The 16,291-nt window shown below is 50.8% G+C and overlaps 1 protein-coding gene and 1 long non-coding RNA gene across 4 annotated transcripts; both read left to right on the forward strand.

The window, feature by feature from the left end:
* Positions 1-201: 201 nt before the first annotated feature.
* LOC122365386 lies at positions 202-1,648 on the forward strand. Its single transcript, XR_006253730.1, has 3 exons — positions 202-226; positions 1,188-1,334; positions 1,500-1,648. It is a non-coding gene; the product is annotated as an uncharacterized LOC122365386 (long non-coding RNA).
* A 1,982-nt stretch (positions 1,649-3,630) lies between these two features.
* LOC122365387 (RNA polymerase I-specific transcription initiation factor RRN3-like) lies at positions 3,631-10,666 on the forward strand. 3 transcript variants are annotated; one of them, XM_043336550.1, is made up of 8 exons: positions 3,631-3,681; positions 6,513-6,702; positions 6,948-7,715; positions 7,982-8,193; positions 8,627-8,805; positions 8,955-9,111; positions 9,596-9,700; positions 9,972-10,666. In XM_043336550.1, exons 2-8 carry the CDS (start codon positions 6,517-6,519, stop codon positions 10,132-10,134), a joined length of 1,770 nt encoding a protein of 589 aa, XP_043192485.1. In that variant the 5' UTR covers positions 3,631-3,681; positions 6,513-6,516; the 3' UTR covers positions 10,135-10,666. The 3 variants fall into 3 exon arrangements, with proteins under 3 accessions (XP_043192485.1, XP_043192486.1, XP_043192487.1); XM_043336551.1 differs by having other exon boundaries at positions 3,657-3,767; XM_043336552.1 differs by having other exon boundaries at positions 3,662-3,744.
* Positions 10,667-16,291: the final 5,625 nt, after the last annotated feature.

The raw sequence follows: 16,291 nt of genomic DNA on the forward strand, positions 1-16,291 counted from the left end.
GTTGTAAGGCAAGTAATATTTATCTGAAAGAACTAAAATATTCAAAAGCCAAACACTATGAAATACATGAATCGGAACGAAAAAGTAACCCAAAAATCCAGCCTTATCACCGGCTCCTAAAACTGCAACAAAATCAGCACTTTTCCCCGCAACTCGTTGTCCAGACGTAAATATGCTGACGGCGCACTCCCTAGTAGCACACAACATTGATACAACATTGAGATATGTTGAAATCAGGTTGATTGTCAATATTGGTGCTTCAACACGAATTCAACATTGATTCAACGTTGATATCACGTTGATATTTGGTTGTGCTTTGTCGAATCTTGGTTGAAGTTCAACATTGTAGTTCAACATCGATACAACATTGTCCCAATGTTGAGTTCACAATATCGACAGAGGTAGAATTTCAACGTTGTGATTCAACATTGATACAACATTGTCACGATGTTGATTTCACAATATTGATAAAAGTAGAGTTCCAACATTGTGATTTAATTACTATATTGCCCCGCAGTTGTGTTGACACTTGACAGCATTAAAGAGGGCAAATGCCCCCCGGGTGTAAGGGGTCCCATGGGCTGGCTCGACATGTCCTAAGGCGCCAATCGGACTTTAAGGTGGGATCACTGAGGTTCCAAATAGACGAATATGGTCGTATAGAAATAGTACCTATTGGTATCTTAAATAGGCATATACGTCTTGAATATGATATATAGAGAGTTATAAAGTGAAAGATAGCTCCACTTCATAAAATCCTTTTATAACATCCTCAACCTGCGTTGAATTAAGCGGCGTTATTGGATCGGCATTATTTCATTCGGGTGCCACCGGTGCTATTCAAGTATCACGGTAGTTAGTGCCTTGGTCCCCTCCCACCAGTCGTGCGCTGTGCTCTTTCAGAGACCGTACCGACTGGAATCTAGCGACCGCTGGGCGCTGACCGTTTTGAAGACTGTACGCGGCCGGCAGCGGGCGGTCCCATCCTCGCCTCCGGCTAGAGAGGGGGAGACCGCGACAGGGGACCGCGCGTCCCCCGTCCAATTGTGCCGGCTCGCAGAGTGCGGACGGGTGTGTTGAGTCATTGAGTGTGTTGTGTCCAGTGTCGTCTGGCGTCTCCTCTTTCGATCCGACCATGTAGGTTTCCACCAGTTTCTGCTGTGTGACAATCAGTGCATTTATCCTAGTTATTGCAGTGATAAGTTAAAAAAAACTGGCGCTGAAACGTTCTCTTCAAAATGGTGGCGATCACCGTCGTCACTCACTTGCTTGCGGCAAAGAGAAAAAGTGCTGCCGGTGGCGTCATGTAGCGTCATGACTTGAAACAGGGCCCGGTAAGTATCAAAGAATAGATTCATGGTAGTAGGACGTATAGGTACATGCGTGATGCTAAATGCACTTACATAAATATCTATTACCTATCAGAGCTGAAAATGACTGAACTGAATTTACTCCTAATTTATTACCGTTGTTACATAGGAATCTCCTCTTTGTTACAGGAGTGCGAGGCTCGACAGGCGACTCAACCCCCACGGCCCTGACTCAACCGCTCAAGATGTGAAGATGGCGGAGACTGAGCGGCGGCCGAGGTTGTGTGACGTGATATGTGAAGTGTAACTGACTCGAAAAAAGTGAAGAACTGTGCATATATCATAGAAATACATTTTTCACCGAATATTGACTGTGACGGTGACGCTGGAATATTTTAGGTCATTACGGGATACGGGATTTCGTACACGTATAGGTCTGTCCACAACAACATCGAGACAATGTTGTATCAACATCGAGACAATGTTGAATCAACCAAGAATCAGCATCGAGACAATGTTGTATCAACATCGAGACAATGTTGAATCAACCAAAAATCAACATCGAGACAATGTTGTATCAACATCGAAACAATGTTGTACAAAGTTGTCCTGTCAATATTGATACGATGTCGAAATTCAACATCGTATCAATGTCGAAAGTGGCTAACAGAATTACATCGATACAACATTGTTGTCAATATTGATACAACATCGATACAATATTGATGTGCTACTAGGGCTCGCCAGCACTCGCGTGGTTCGCGTGCACACGGCCGCGTGGGCGCGCGCGTGGAGTGCGTTACGGCCTTGGAGTGCGTGTTGCAGAGTGGGACCAAGGCTATATAAACCAGGTAGAACGTTCCCGACGAAAAAGTGGTGACAAGCGATAATTAGTAGCCGCGACCCTCACTTGTTCAAAACTATATCCGCAAGCAGCATTTACAGGCTAGCGGAAATCGACCAATCGGCGTTCGGCAATACTCGACGCTGATTGGCCCGATGCTCGTGACGAAATTGCGGGGGACTGTAGCTATTCCCCTATGGCGTTTAATAGACTTACGGCTTTTGAAGGGGATTTATACCAGTTTTTGTTGGGTTTGAGGCCATTTTTGAGCTTGGATATTCTTTCTGTGACTTTTGACTGTGTAATAACGACATTTAATCATGACATTCTATATACTACCGGTGTCACATCGGCCAAAAAGACCGTAAGTACATGGGATAGACGGACCACTGCTGATGGGGCCACACATGTCGGCGTGTGGTCATCGGAGGTCCGTGAGGGTTCGACATAGACCCTTCATGGGTCGGTATAGGCCCGGTGGGTCCAGTGTGCAAGCCTATCGGGGGCCGGTGCTGACCCAACAGGGCCCAGTGGCATATAATGTAAGGCTGTCTAGGCCGACGTTGAGGGCTCATGGGGGCCATATAGGACCAATAGGGACCACATCAGTCAATCAGGGGCCATTTAGGCCAATAAAGGCACTTCAGGGGACTTGAAAAGGTCATTCAAGAGCTGTGGTGGGCCCATGAGGGGACGGCATTGGTCCAGCAGGTGCAGTCAGGGGATGTGCCCGATGTTGTACGGGTATCTCAGTGGCCCATTTGGGCATATCAGTGACCAATTTGGACCCAGCAGAGGGCTTTGTAGACCTATCAGGGGCTGGTGATGGTTCATCAGGGGCCAGCGTTAGTCCATCGGGGCACGGCATATGCCCATCAGAGGTAATTGCGAGCCCACGCTGAACAATGATGGCCCTTCAACGGCCCCTAATGGATCTACATTGACCCATGGGCCATGATGTGTCATGTATGCCCCTATGACAGGCCTACTCAGACCCCTGATGGACATTCCCGGCCTCTGATGACCCTATACTGAATGCTAAAGGGGCTCTAAGTTTCTCCAATAACCCTTCGTCAACCCATTATTACCATACGCTGGCACTAGGGGCCCCACATCAGCCGCAGGGCAGTCCGTGCCATGACAGCATGTCTTTTCGGCCGATATTACATCGGTAATATTTATTAAAATCATGATTTTATGGTGTCATTATATAGCTAACAGTCATAAGAAATATATTTCAACTCGAAAACAGCTCCAAACAGCATATAATTTTAAAGAAACTCCTCCGAAATCCAAAAGCCTATTCGGGTCCATAGAGAATAACTGCGGTCCCCCGCAATTTCGTCACGAGCGTCGGACCAATCAGCGTCGAGTACTGCCGAGCGCTGATTGGTGAATTTTCCGCTAGCGTGTAAGTACTGCTCGCGGAACAAGAGTTCGTCGACAATCCTCCACAAACGTCTGTCACCATTTTTCGTAATGCTAAACAGCCGGAGCGTACCCCCCTGAGTGGGACTATTTGCACCGGTTATATAAATATTTGTTTGTTTGCTGACGCCGTCGAGGATCAAAGTACTGTGGACGTGGATCGTGGGTACCTTGAATTTCCATAGGTATTTACTGAACTTATAGGCTATAGCCCTTGTGAAACTATCTTCAGGACTGATCATGATGGGTAGTTTAGACTGATGGGGACTGATGGGTAGTTTTATGTTAATGCCTACAAAGTTAGGGTAAGCTTGCTTTGCTTTAATTAAATAGGATACCATTCTGAGTTTTACATTTCCTGTTTGTTTTGCAGCATTGGCATGGGATTTAGGAAGGGTTTGACTCATGACTTGGACTGGAGTGGTCCATGGCATTGGCATATTGGCTAATGGCTGGTGAATCAGAATAATAGGTTTGGGAGAAGGCTGCAGCTTCTCCGAGAAGCTGCAGCGATCAACGCAATTGATGTCATATTGGGATAAATAACAGGCTCATGAATCTTTGGCATTACAATTACAATTATCTTTATTCAACTGACATTGAATGGCATGGCCGGGTAAATGTCAAGTTTAAGTCCTACGAAGATTTCATTGATAAATTTTTCATATTCTTAAATTATTTGACATCCTGAATCCAAAAATGATACTCATTTGTCTCGCAAATCAAAGAAAAAACATAATCAAACCTGACCTAACCTTACCTACTTACCTATAACCTACCAACCTACAACCTACAAACCTACCCTAACCTAACCTAACCTACAAACCTACCTACCTACAACCGAAAACCTACAAACCTACAACCTAACCTAACCTAACCTAACCTAAAACCTAAAATTTTTGCTGTTTCATATTCGTATTAACAGCGTCACAATTGTAGTTAGGACCTAAACTTGACATATACCGCATGGCCATAGGCCTCGTAAAGCCACAACACTTCCGTGGCGCTACCCACTCTGACTCGCAACTGGTTTTGCTTGTAACGGCCAATGGCCCTTGACACATGGAGACTGCAACAATGAGAGCCAGGATATCAAGATATTTCAATCACTCTAACGCTGCAAACCAAATTCTAATTTTTTGAAGAAAAAAAAGTGATCCCATGTATGCAAGCACATGCACCACAAAGATTCCAGAACAAAGCTTTGTATGGACAATTCCTTTATCTTTGTCTAGTGGTTTTCAACCAGGATTAGAATAAGCATACCATAGCATAACTTAGCATGGCCCTGCCTTGCATGCTGTGGTCTAAGGTTGACACAATGTCGAAGTTAAATTGTAAGGAACAAAGATTTGTGATAATGACAATTTACCTGGCAATGGTGTCATAATATACCACTGTCCTTTCATTAGAAAATAACCCCTTTGTTGACAAAGTCTATTGTGCAAGAAGCTGAGAAGGTCTGTTAATATGGTTTGCTTGGCTCTGTAATTTATATATTGAGCAGCCAATTCAAAAACATATTTTATAAGGCACTAAGATAGTGCAAAGCAGGCTGTTGTGTTTGCTCCCAAGTCCCAACTCAGCCCTAAATTTCCAACTCTACTAAGGTTTCGACCAGAGTGAGAGGCTGTATGTGTTCATTTGGCTTTGGTCTGCTGCAGTACCTACCTACTGGTTGGGATGAATTAAGCCAGACTTCTCTATATATAGAGAAGTTTGTGACTAAGCCAAACAGAATGCCTAGGTATGTGATGCATAAAATCTTGTTTGACATATCTTCTCCACTTAACCCTCGCCCGTATAGGGGGGGGGGGGGTCGAACGGACCCCCCCCCATGGTTTTTCGCGAATAACTCGCGTAAAAAGCGGCCGATCGCGGCGAAACTTTCAGTACCCTCGCGTCCATCAATTTCACACCTACCCTGAAAATTTCATGACCCTGACCCAAATGACCTTTGACCTGTGACCTACTTTTCGAGACCATGTTTGGCTGGAATCGCGATTCGGCGTATGTCGGCTCGCATTAGCCGCGCGTTTGCAGTCTTTTCGTGGTTTCAAGCGTTCAAACATGTGATATGATGTTGCTCCCATGCATTAGGGTGGGTGTCAAGGTCACCTGAAGGTCAGGTCAGGTCATTGACCTTTGATGACCTCGGTTCACTTTTTCGAGTTTTACATGTTTCTAGGCCAGTTTTTGGAGCTGAATTCGAATTTAGCAACCATTTTAACATTTACGAAGTAGTTTTGGTGCCTTCGTAACATGTTACGAAGCTGTCAGAGGCGGTTGCCACCTACTACGAATACCCTTACTGGTTGACCTGACCTGACCTGACCCGACCTGGCCTAAATACATGAAGACATCATCTGTGAGCAAAACTAACATGATATTCGTGATCAGCACCCCGAAAAACCCCATAGCAGCCACACTTTACGACGTTCTAACAGGGTCCGATTTTCCCGCCTTTGGGGTCATTGACCTGACCTGCCAGGTCAACCAATGACCTAGGACCTTAAAATTAGGTATCATCGGCTTCCTCTCGTCACGGGCAACACGCTCGTTTTTTCCGCGAAGCTCTAGCTCGATCAGGGGCGAAACGGCAAGGGGGGGTCCAACGGACCCCCCCCCCCCCCCTATACGTTCGCGGCTGGAAAAACACCAATACGGGCGAGGGTTAACCCTTCCCCACTTTATAATTCACAAGACTCAAATTTCCTCAATCAATGTCATAGGTGCAGGCAGACCTTTGCAGTAGTGTACCAACATGGATTGTCTACTTAAAGTAGAGTTCATGATTCCATAAGCAAATCCATATATGAGAGTTCTGGCCACTGTATGCATGTGCAAAAGTGAGCCAATGCCAATGAGTAAATGTTTTGGCTCTCATATTTTCAGGGGGATTGATCATTGCTGTGCACCTATTTCTTCAGGACAATGGCTCTACCTCAGTTGATGTCCCCAAGTATTCTTAGAAGAGCGGAGTCTGCAAAGAAGAGTCTGTCTGTGACATTTGAGGATTCAGTTCCATTTGACCTGAAAAGTGTGCTACAAGAGGCAGATCAGGGAAACACTGGCCCATATGATGAGCTGTGTCAAGAAATCGCAAAGGGAATAATGCAGGTGAGTTGGGATGGGACAAAGTACACGATAAGAAAACATAAGACAGCAAACGTAAGAAAACAACATCGTTTTGACAACGCTCTTTTCTTTCACATCTTAGCCTTCTATGTGCACAACATTTCAGGTGTATTTTACTATCCATCTTTGCTGTAGTCCGCTGTCATTACCGATATGTGGCGTACCCCTCAGTGTCCCGTACCCTCCCCACTCCCCAGTTTGACCCTCCCGCCGTGCGCCGCTCGCAGCTGAGCCGTCTGTCGGAGGTGCTCGAGCAGCTGCACAGCTGCGCCGGCGAGCTGTGTGCCGAGCGGCACGTGCATCTGGTGCGCGCCGTGCTGGCCTGCAGCTGGCACCACCTGCCGGAGCCGGCTCTGCTGCGCTACTTCTCCGTGGTGGTGCTGCTGGCCACCAGCCAACCGCACTCGGCCACCGACGCCATCAAGGTGCTGGTGCACGCGCTGCAGTTTGTCTCCGAGCCGGACCCGCTGCGCGAGGAGCCGTTCGCCGGCGACCTGACGGACGAGGAGCGGCGCATCCACACGCTCTCGGTGCAGTCGCTGGCCGCCATTCTCGGCGTCATCCCCATGGCGCAGGAGCCGCTGCTGCAGACCATCCAGCAGCGCACGCCCTACCTGAAGAAGTCGGCGCGCTCCCAGGCGGCGTTTTTCAGCAGCGTGCTGCGGCTGGCCGCCCTGCTGCCGTCTGTCCGGCTGCCGCTGCTGCGGCTCGTCTACCAGCGGCTGGTGCGGCTCGATCTGCTGTGCCCGCGCGACCAGCTCGCGGCGGCGGCGGCAGAGGCGGCGGAGGACGCGCAGCCGCCTGAGGAGGAGGGAGAGGGTGAGGGAAAGGAAGAGGGCGGCGCGACGGCGCCGGCGGATGCGCCCAACGAGGCGGTGACGCTGGACGCCATTATGACGGTGACGCTGCGGCACATGGAGACGGTGTGTTACCCGGACGGCGCCGGGCAGCTCGACTGGCCGGCCACCAAACTGCTCTACGCGGACCTCATCAAGGTCAGTCGGTAGCCGCGAGCGCGGTTTGGAGGGGAGGATCGGGAGTTTTGGATCTACTGTCTCAACTCTCAGCTACATTTGAAGTGATGTTTGACACATCAGCTCTGAAATGAGGTGGCGCGCAACCAATAGTTATTTTTCATTTTAACCGCAAATACCCTCCGTCCAGTTGAGCAGCATATTAGGTATTACATTCTTTGTTTTTTGACAAACCTAAGGTGTGTGCTGAGGCTGACGATGCTATTGCTCTCTGCGTCCACCGTCAGGTGTTTGAGGAGGTGGCGCTGCCGACACCGAGCACCGCGCACGCCCAGTTCGTGCTGTTCTGGCTGGCCGGCCGTCGGCTGGCGCTGGCCGAACACCTGATCGACTGGCTGTGGCGGCGCGTGCAGAACCCGCAGGCGGCCGCTGTGCTCCGACAGACGGCCGCACTCTACCTGGGCTCCTTCCTGGCGCGCGCCAAAATCGTCAACATCAGGTGTGGCCGACAGGGATGGGTGCCGATAGAAATAAGCTTCCGTTGTGATGATGATCGTGAGGTGTGATTTTTTGAAGCGATGAGCAGTTTTATAGTGATTCACCAATCTATATCGCTAGCGTAACACGTTTCCCGCTTGCTCAACTATTTTAGCTTCATATTTGTACTTGGGAAGCTTCTATTTACGAGTATAGTAAGTTATGCATTGCACGCCCGACTCACGGGTTCGTCTCCTGTCTTCTGATTCGTGCTGTGTAACCAGCCTCGCTTATGTCGCGTATCAACACCACACCTGCCCTGCTCCCCTTCTAATCGTCTGACCCTTCGCCTCCCCCGACTTCCTCCGGCAGCCTGGTGCAGAGCTCACTACAAGTCATGTGCGGCTGGGTGCACCTTAACCTGACCTCCCCACTGCCCCTCCCTCCTCTTTCAGCCTGGTGCAGAGCTCGCTACAGGTGATGTGCGGCTGGGTGCACCGGTACCTCACCCAGCAGGACAGCGCGGCTCGCGAGCGGGCCGACTTCTCCGTGCACCGGCCGTTCTACGCTGTATGTCAGACAGTGTTTTACGTGTTCGCGTTCCGACACACGGAGATGCCGCCCAACGAGACATGTGAGTCGCCGGAGTCTGCTAATAAGTGTCTCGTGACGATTTCTTATTCGTGGTAATCGGGCGATGTGCAATGAGCAACCGTTGGCAAGTTATTCGCAACTGCGCCTCGCTGACACCGTTTTATCTCTGTGTGTGTGACTCGTTTCCAGACCTGCCGTTCCTGAGGTCGCTCAACTACGAGCGCATGGTGACGTCGCAGCTGAACCCGCTGCGGTTCTGCCTGCCGGCCGTGGTGCAGAACTTTGCCAACGTGGCGCGTCACTACCAGCTGGCCTACTGCTACACCGTCATCGAGAGGAACAACAGGTCAGCTGCGGTGGCGGGTCGGGCTCGGCCCTCCTGGGAGGGGGGGGGGGGCTCACGGGCGGGGTCAGGGTCATTTGCGGCGTGGGGTAGTTAGTCACAGGAGAGCTGCTGGCCAGGTTTGTTTGATGGTCAGAGAAACAATAGGCAGTCATGCTCCGGTGGATAATGAGTATGTGATGGACAATAGGTAGTGTACTCGTATAATGTGTATTGTGTCATGCACGTAACGTAAAAGCATTGAATGGAAATGTGGATACAACAACTCACACGTGTTTAGTATTGAGCCACACAGGTTTAAACAGCTGAAAGTCCAAAGTGTACTAGCTTGCAGTCCCGGCTGCTCAGTTCACTTTGTGCGCGTTTATCGGCCGCTGTTTCCGCGTGTGTCGGGCCGGGCCGACCAGATGGAGTCAGTCTTTTCCTGTGTTCGCTGTCACAGCTGCCATCCAGTTCGGTAACAACTAACACCCCCCGTTCCCGGCAGGATCCGAATTCCCGTGGTAGTCAGCACGGCGTTCGGTCTGAAGCGTCTGAGCGCCGAGCAGTTATACAGCAGCTACTTCCCGTTCGACCCTTACCTTCTCAAACAGTGAGTAAAAACTGGGAGTGACTAGCTTCCCGTTCGACCCCTACCCCCTCAAACAGCGAGTATAGGCAGAGTCACTTCTGGATGGCGAGTGCCACTTAGACCAGCGAGTAGAACTTAACCAGTTGAACTGGAAAATAGAATGTCACACAGCGGTGCACTTTGAGTCGCGTCGAAAGCCCCGTGCTTGTTGGTAATCTGGTTTTGTGTCGGTCCATCGCCTCTCCGTTCACTGTCTGACGCCTGCCCCCCCCCCCTCCCCTCCCCTCCACAGCTCGGCGTCCTTTATAAAGCCGTGCTACCGTGAGTACGAGGGCGATCCGATCGACTCTGACTCTGACTCCGACTCGGAGGATGACGAGATGGAGGCTGACGCCGCGGCGGCAGCCGCCTCACTCGAGTTCAGCTACGCCGTGTTGCCTGGCTTCAAACACTGACATCTGGTGGCGGCGAGAGGTAACTGTGCTTCCGTTGACCCCCGCTAGATGGCGACAGCGGGGCGGTCGCTGCCTAGGCGTGCGATGTTGGTGCAGGGAACTGGAGCGGGTGACGTGACCGGATCAGGTACCGTCTTGTGCGCGGAAAATGGATATGTTATTGCCTGATAAGCAGTGCCTGATAGGCTTGGTATGCCGCATTTGGCTTTATATGGATGTGTCGTTTTTAGTTTCTGCCTTCTTTCAGCTGTGGACGTCTCATGTGGCTGGACAATGACAATGTCTCTTGTGGCTGGACAGTGGACAATGACAATTCTCGTGTGGCTGGACATGAGACAATGTCTATGTGGAAGTTTTCGACTGTTGCGTTTGATAAAGCATTGTAAATATTTTCATATGCCCTGGAAGTGGAGCGTGCCTACTGCCCTCAGTCCCCGAGTGTCGGTAGACAGGCGGGGTCGTTTCGTGCTGTAGATGTGCGATATTATTATAGTAACATAATGCATCATATAATACATGCACGATATACTTATTTTTCGGCCTTTTAATTCGCGTTCATTACGGAGCGAGCGAAGCGAGCGGAGTCTTACGTAGAATAACGGAAATTTCTGAGTATGAGCGGCCGGCCGGCCGGCCGGCCGTGCGGACGCTTTTGCGAGGCTTATATCTCAGCAACCACTTGACCGATTTACACGCGGTAATTTTTGTAGGGTAGCTTCATTCCTTCTACCAAGTATTGGACTATTCCCGATGCATGTGGGTGACTCCTTATGCACGTGCCACGTGCAAAACGAAGAGGTGTCACTTTTGTAATTGTTGCAATATCTCGGTAACTACTTGGCCGATTGCGCTGAAACTTGGCATGTAGGTAGGCACCCACTAGGCACTGCATATCCATGTGCCAGAGTTGGGGTGCTGCTGCACGTGCGCACGTGCAGGGGTCGTTTCCAGATCTCGAGAACGGCTGGACCGATGGCGCTCAAATTTGGTACACGGTTAGGGACCAGTTAGTAGGGTGCCGTGCACAAGTCAGTTGGGACCCATTTAGCACGTGCGCACGTGCAGGGTGCCGCTCCCAGATCTCGAGAACGGCTGGGCCGATTGTGCTCAAATTTGGCACATCGCTAGAAACCGGTCAGTAGGGTGCCGTGCACGAGTCAGTTGGAGGTATCCCCTCGAAATTTCGCACGTGCAAGACTCACCCCCTCGCTCGCTCCGTTAGTCGCCCCAAAAGGCGCTATACTGGTCCTATAGTTCATTGCGTCCCCAGTTCGGGTTTGTTGACGACCTCTGATTTCAGATCAATAAAACTTTTTCCATTTTTCTCTAGGTCAAGCGCTATACAACCGTGCTCGTAATTTGTCTTGATCTCTGAAACTATTTTTGGCAGCTATTTGAAGTTCACGTCTGTGACGCCGAAGTCTGCCGTGCTTAGGTCTAGGCAAATCGACTCTGTGACGTCATCAAAGGGGCTAGGTCAAATTTTGTTTACTTCAGAAGATGTCAAATTGATGGGGGAAGAGGTACTACAAGTTTTGTTTTCCTATCATTAAGCGTTCGGGAGCTATCGCCAATATTCTCCAGGGGGGATGAAAAACGCCCCCACCCCCCACCCCGGGACCGCGAGGGTTAAAAAAGAAACTGGTCAGTATATAGGTATCAGGCGAAGATACATGCTGACATGGTGTGTAGTGACGAACGTGCTGTGACGGCCGTGCCGTGACCGCCTGGGACGTGGCTGTTGGACCCAACTGTCAGGTGTTAGCTGTCAGTGTCCGTGTGGCAGCTGTCAGTGTCCGTGTGGTAGATGTCCGGTGTCAGCCGTCAGTGTCAGCTGTCAGTGTCAGCTATCGGTGTCCATGTGGCAGCTGTCCGGTGTCAGCGGTGACGCCAGGGGAATGTCCACGGTTCACTAAACCCGTAGAGTGGCAAATGATATCATGTGCTCAGAATTAGAGATGGCATAGCTGCATAATGGACCAGAAATTCATCTTGAAAGCTTTCTGATCGGACTAAACACTGGAACAAGGAACTTTTGTGGTTAATTTGGTGAACCTGCGAGCAGCAATGTAATTGAGAAGGTATATGAGCGGAAAAACATAAAGGGGCAGACAGCTTCGGCTCTCTGTTTCGCAACTGCGCAGCGTGGAAACAAAGAATGGCATTGATACGTTTATTTCCAGGACCAGCATTTCCTCCTAATTTTAACGTAAAACTCCTTGATGGCCATAGAAAGGCTACCGAAGAGTCAACTACGCATTTCATCGCACTCCTTTGAGAAGAGTCGCCAGGTCTTGCGACAGGTGTTTCTTAACCAGCTGATTCAAAAACTTCTTGGCCTTATTTTCCAAAATCGGTTTGTTTTTCGTCCACCATTCCTTCGTCAGTTTTTCAGCGTACTTGTCGGAAGGGTTACGGAGCATTTTATCCAGAACTCCCAGAAAGCCGTTCAGATTAACGCTCACGTTCAGTTTCTCGATGTCAAAGCCTACTTGCATGTTCCTGGGCGTCACCTTGAGAGTTCCATTTCTCAGTGACAGGTATAGTTCCGTCGCCAAACTGGCCACTGCACCTTCGACCTGAAGACGAGGCCGGGCGGTAAAGGAGAAACACTGCGGCTTGCCGAGCACCCTGGGGCAGGTGGAAAACCAGCCGGCGCCGGAGCCGGCCAGGCGCTGCCAGCGGAGCGCCGCCTGCACTGTGAGCGACAGATTCGCCGAGTGCTGCACCTCCAGGACGATGACCCGGAACTGGCTCAGGCCGTGAAACTGCACACCGGTCAGAGTCCAGTTGATGGCGCCCGTGCCGCTGACGCCTCTGAATCGCAGCGGGTCGAAGCGTTTCTTCAGTGCCGGTCTGCTGGCGGACAGAATGCTCCCGACGCAGCTGGTCAGCGACGCCGCATCACGAAAGTTACAGGTGATGCCGGCTGCGGAGGTGACGATAGCCAGCAGCAGAAGAACGGCAGGCAGCGGGCCGCGGCCCATGGTGGTACACGGCGCTCAACGGGGGCCGCGCATCTCAGCTAGCTGAGAGGGGAACACCAATATTGTCCAATATCTCCAGCAGCGGCAGCGGCAGCGGACGGTGGCTGCCACTGGGAACTGAAGTCACCGTTGGGGCACTACTGAGTCTGCAATCGCCACCGGTTAAAGCCACGTGGAGCGGCCCGTCACGACCCAGAACATTTACACATCTAAATGTCAACTTGACACTAAACCTGACATGTGTGAGAGGTCGCAACGTATACATACAGCTATGGCAAAAGCTAGCCATGCGCTATGCCTCCATGAACATGAAATATCTGCATTTTGAGTCACCGAGCGTCTGGCGTCATGTCCAGGGGTTGCGTCAATGTCCCTATCTGATCCCGATCTCGATAAAATACTCAAGCAAATCTCAACTTCGACTGCAGAGCGCTTACTTCGAAACAATCTTATCGCAGTTCTCATGTTTAGTTTTCAAAACTGATAACACCCGATCGCCGACGTAAGCATCGAGGGCCTTCTTTGCTGCCGTTCAGCTGGCATTTCGGTCTGTAAATGTTTGGGGTCGTGACGGGACGCTTCAGGTGACTCACTCCCCGGTGGCGCCAGTACCACTCTGACAAAGTGGTGTCAGTTCCCAGTGGCAGCCTCTGGCCGCTGCCGCGCCCGCTGTGGCTGCCGCCACTGTTGCTAGCTGTCGCTGCTGCCACTGTTGCTCGCTGTCGCTGCTGCCGCTGTTGCTACTGCTGCTCCCCCTCCGCTGTGTGAGGTGCTCGGTCGACTCTGGGTGCCGTGTACCATCATGGGCCGCGGCCTGCTGCGGGCCATCCTGCTGCTGGCTGGGTGCGCGGCTACGGCCGGCTCCCCGGCCGGAATCACCTGCGATTTCAGCAGTGACCGGTCGCTCTCCAGCTGCATCCGAGGCCTTCTGGCGGCGGGACAGCCAGCGCTCCAGCGATTCATCGACCCGCTGCCCCTGACCGACTTCAGCGGCTCGGGGGCACTCAACTGGACGCTGACTGGTGCGCAGCTGCACGGCCTCGGTGCGTTCGAGGTGCCGAAGCTGCTGATCCGCCACTCGGCGCCGCTGCTGCTCACCATCGTCTTCACCCTGCAGTGGCCACAGGTGACGGGCACGGCGGCCGGCTGGTTCGCCACCTGCCCCAAGGTGTTCGGCAAGCCGCAGTGTTTCTCCTTTACCGCCAAGCCTCGTCTTCGGGTGATGGGCGCATCAGCCACCTTGGAGACGCACCTGCACCTGTCACGGAGAAATGGAACTCTCAAAGTGACGCCCACGCGGACGCACATAGGCTTTGACATCGAGAAACTGAACGTGAACGTCAATCTGGACGGCTTTCTGGGAGTTCTGGATAATATGCTCCGTAACCCTTCCGACAAGTACGCCGAAAAACTGACAAAGGAGTGGTGGACGAAAAACAAACCGATTTTGGAAAATAAGGCCAAGAAGTATCTGAATCAGCTGGTTGATACGCATTTATCGCCAAATTTAGGTACTCTCCTTAAAGGGGTAGGGCACTAACTAAACCTAATTTCGGGTCCGATGTGCGGGTATTTATGAAAGAGGCACGAAGCCACTTACCTACCTTTTAAGTGGGCCGACTGTAAAATGAAATGTCTATTCCCCTTTTCGCTGAATTTCTTTTCCTCAGTAACTTATTAAAGTTAATATCGTCATAGTTTTTTGCGATTAAAATAATTTTGTCACGTCGAATCACGGGCGTCACTGAGTCAGCGAGCTGTCAATAAATCCTCAATAACCGTTTAAATAAAGACAACGACGGATGCTCACCACCGCTTTTATAAAGATCCCATCCACGAGCCGCTGGGGGAGGCATAAAGTTTACCTACGCTTTATGTAATATATCCGAAACCTGATAAACTGCTAACATGAAACTTGGCATACCTTCAAATGAATACTTAGGCCATATTTGAGGAAAGCTTGGTGGTTTTAGCACTTAAAGGGACCCTCCCACCTTCAAAAAAGTTAATGAATTGGCATGAAAGTGATGTCGCTCGGTTCAGAAAGAGCAAAAACGAATATCTACCAAATTTCATCGAAAAATATTCACCGGTTTTCAAGATATTAGACTTTTACTTTTGTTTACTTTTTGGGATCTCCGCTGTTCCTAGCGACTTTATTTGAAAGTGCGGCATTTGTTGCGCGCAAAGCAGGATATACCACCACGTGCTACAAAACGTTTTAGTCAAACATTTAACGGACGTTCGAAAGCCTGATGACGTCATCAGACTCCCGTAATGGTTAAGAGATAGGGACCACGCTGGTCCCACCCTGCAAGTAAAGGGAAGAAATTTCTTGAACACCATAAAGCTGCGGGGGTTGCGACCAGGATAAATGGTGGTTTCTGAGCCTGGCCGCAAACTTGGCTATCTCAACTCAAAACTAATGTTAAGGTGGGAGCAGGGGCGTCGTTTTGTATAGGCCTGGTAGGGCCCGAGCCCTACCAATGTTTATTTGGGCCCTACCAATGTTCGCTGAGCCCTACCAATCTTTTGTCACTTATCAGTTGCTAAAAAAATCAAAATAAACAGATAAGCAAATAAGCATATATGTATGTACATTCGTCAGTCGTCACAGATGTGTGACCTGTGGGCCGTAGGAGCTGCTGTCGCGAACCCTTCGCAAGCCGGCAGGGGATTCTTAGGGAACGGCAAGGTGTCCTCACTCCTCAGGCCGGCAAAGGGTCTTCAGAGGCCGGCAGCACCTTCAGAAGTTCAGTGGGGTCCTTAGAGAACGGCACGGTACTCTCAGACTCCGGTGGGATCCTCAGAATTGCCGGTGTGGGCCACGCAAAAGTCACTGGTGGGTGTCCGTCAGATGCATATGTGTGGGGCTTTCAGAGGCGCCGCAGTGGGACCTGCACAGTCGCCGGTGAGGGCCCTCTTAAGCGCCGTTTCGGGGCCCTCAGATACACTGGTTTATGGCCATCACAGATATGCGTGGGACCCTTAGAGCTGCTGAGCTGAGTGCTGGTGCGGGCCCTTCATAGGCCGACAAGGGGACCTCAGAGGTCGGTGGTGCCTTCAGGAGCGCCGAGGGGGTCCCTTTAGACCGGAATAGTATTCTCAGACGCCACTGGGACCCTCAGAGTCACCAGTGTGGACTCAGTGGAGCCGTCAGAGTCGCCTTA

The sequence above is a fragment of the Amphibalanus amphitrite genome, unplaced genomic scaffold (assembly GCF_019059575.1).
Source record: "Amphibalanus amphitrite isolate SeventyFive unplaced genomic scaffold, NRLGWU_Aamphi_draft 000737F_arrow, whole genome shotgun sequence".
In the NCBI taxonomy this organism is placed as follows: Eukaryota; Metazoa; Arthropoda; class Thecostraca; order Balanomorpha; family Balanidae; genus Amphibalanus; species Amphibalanus amphitrite.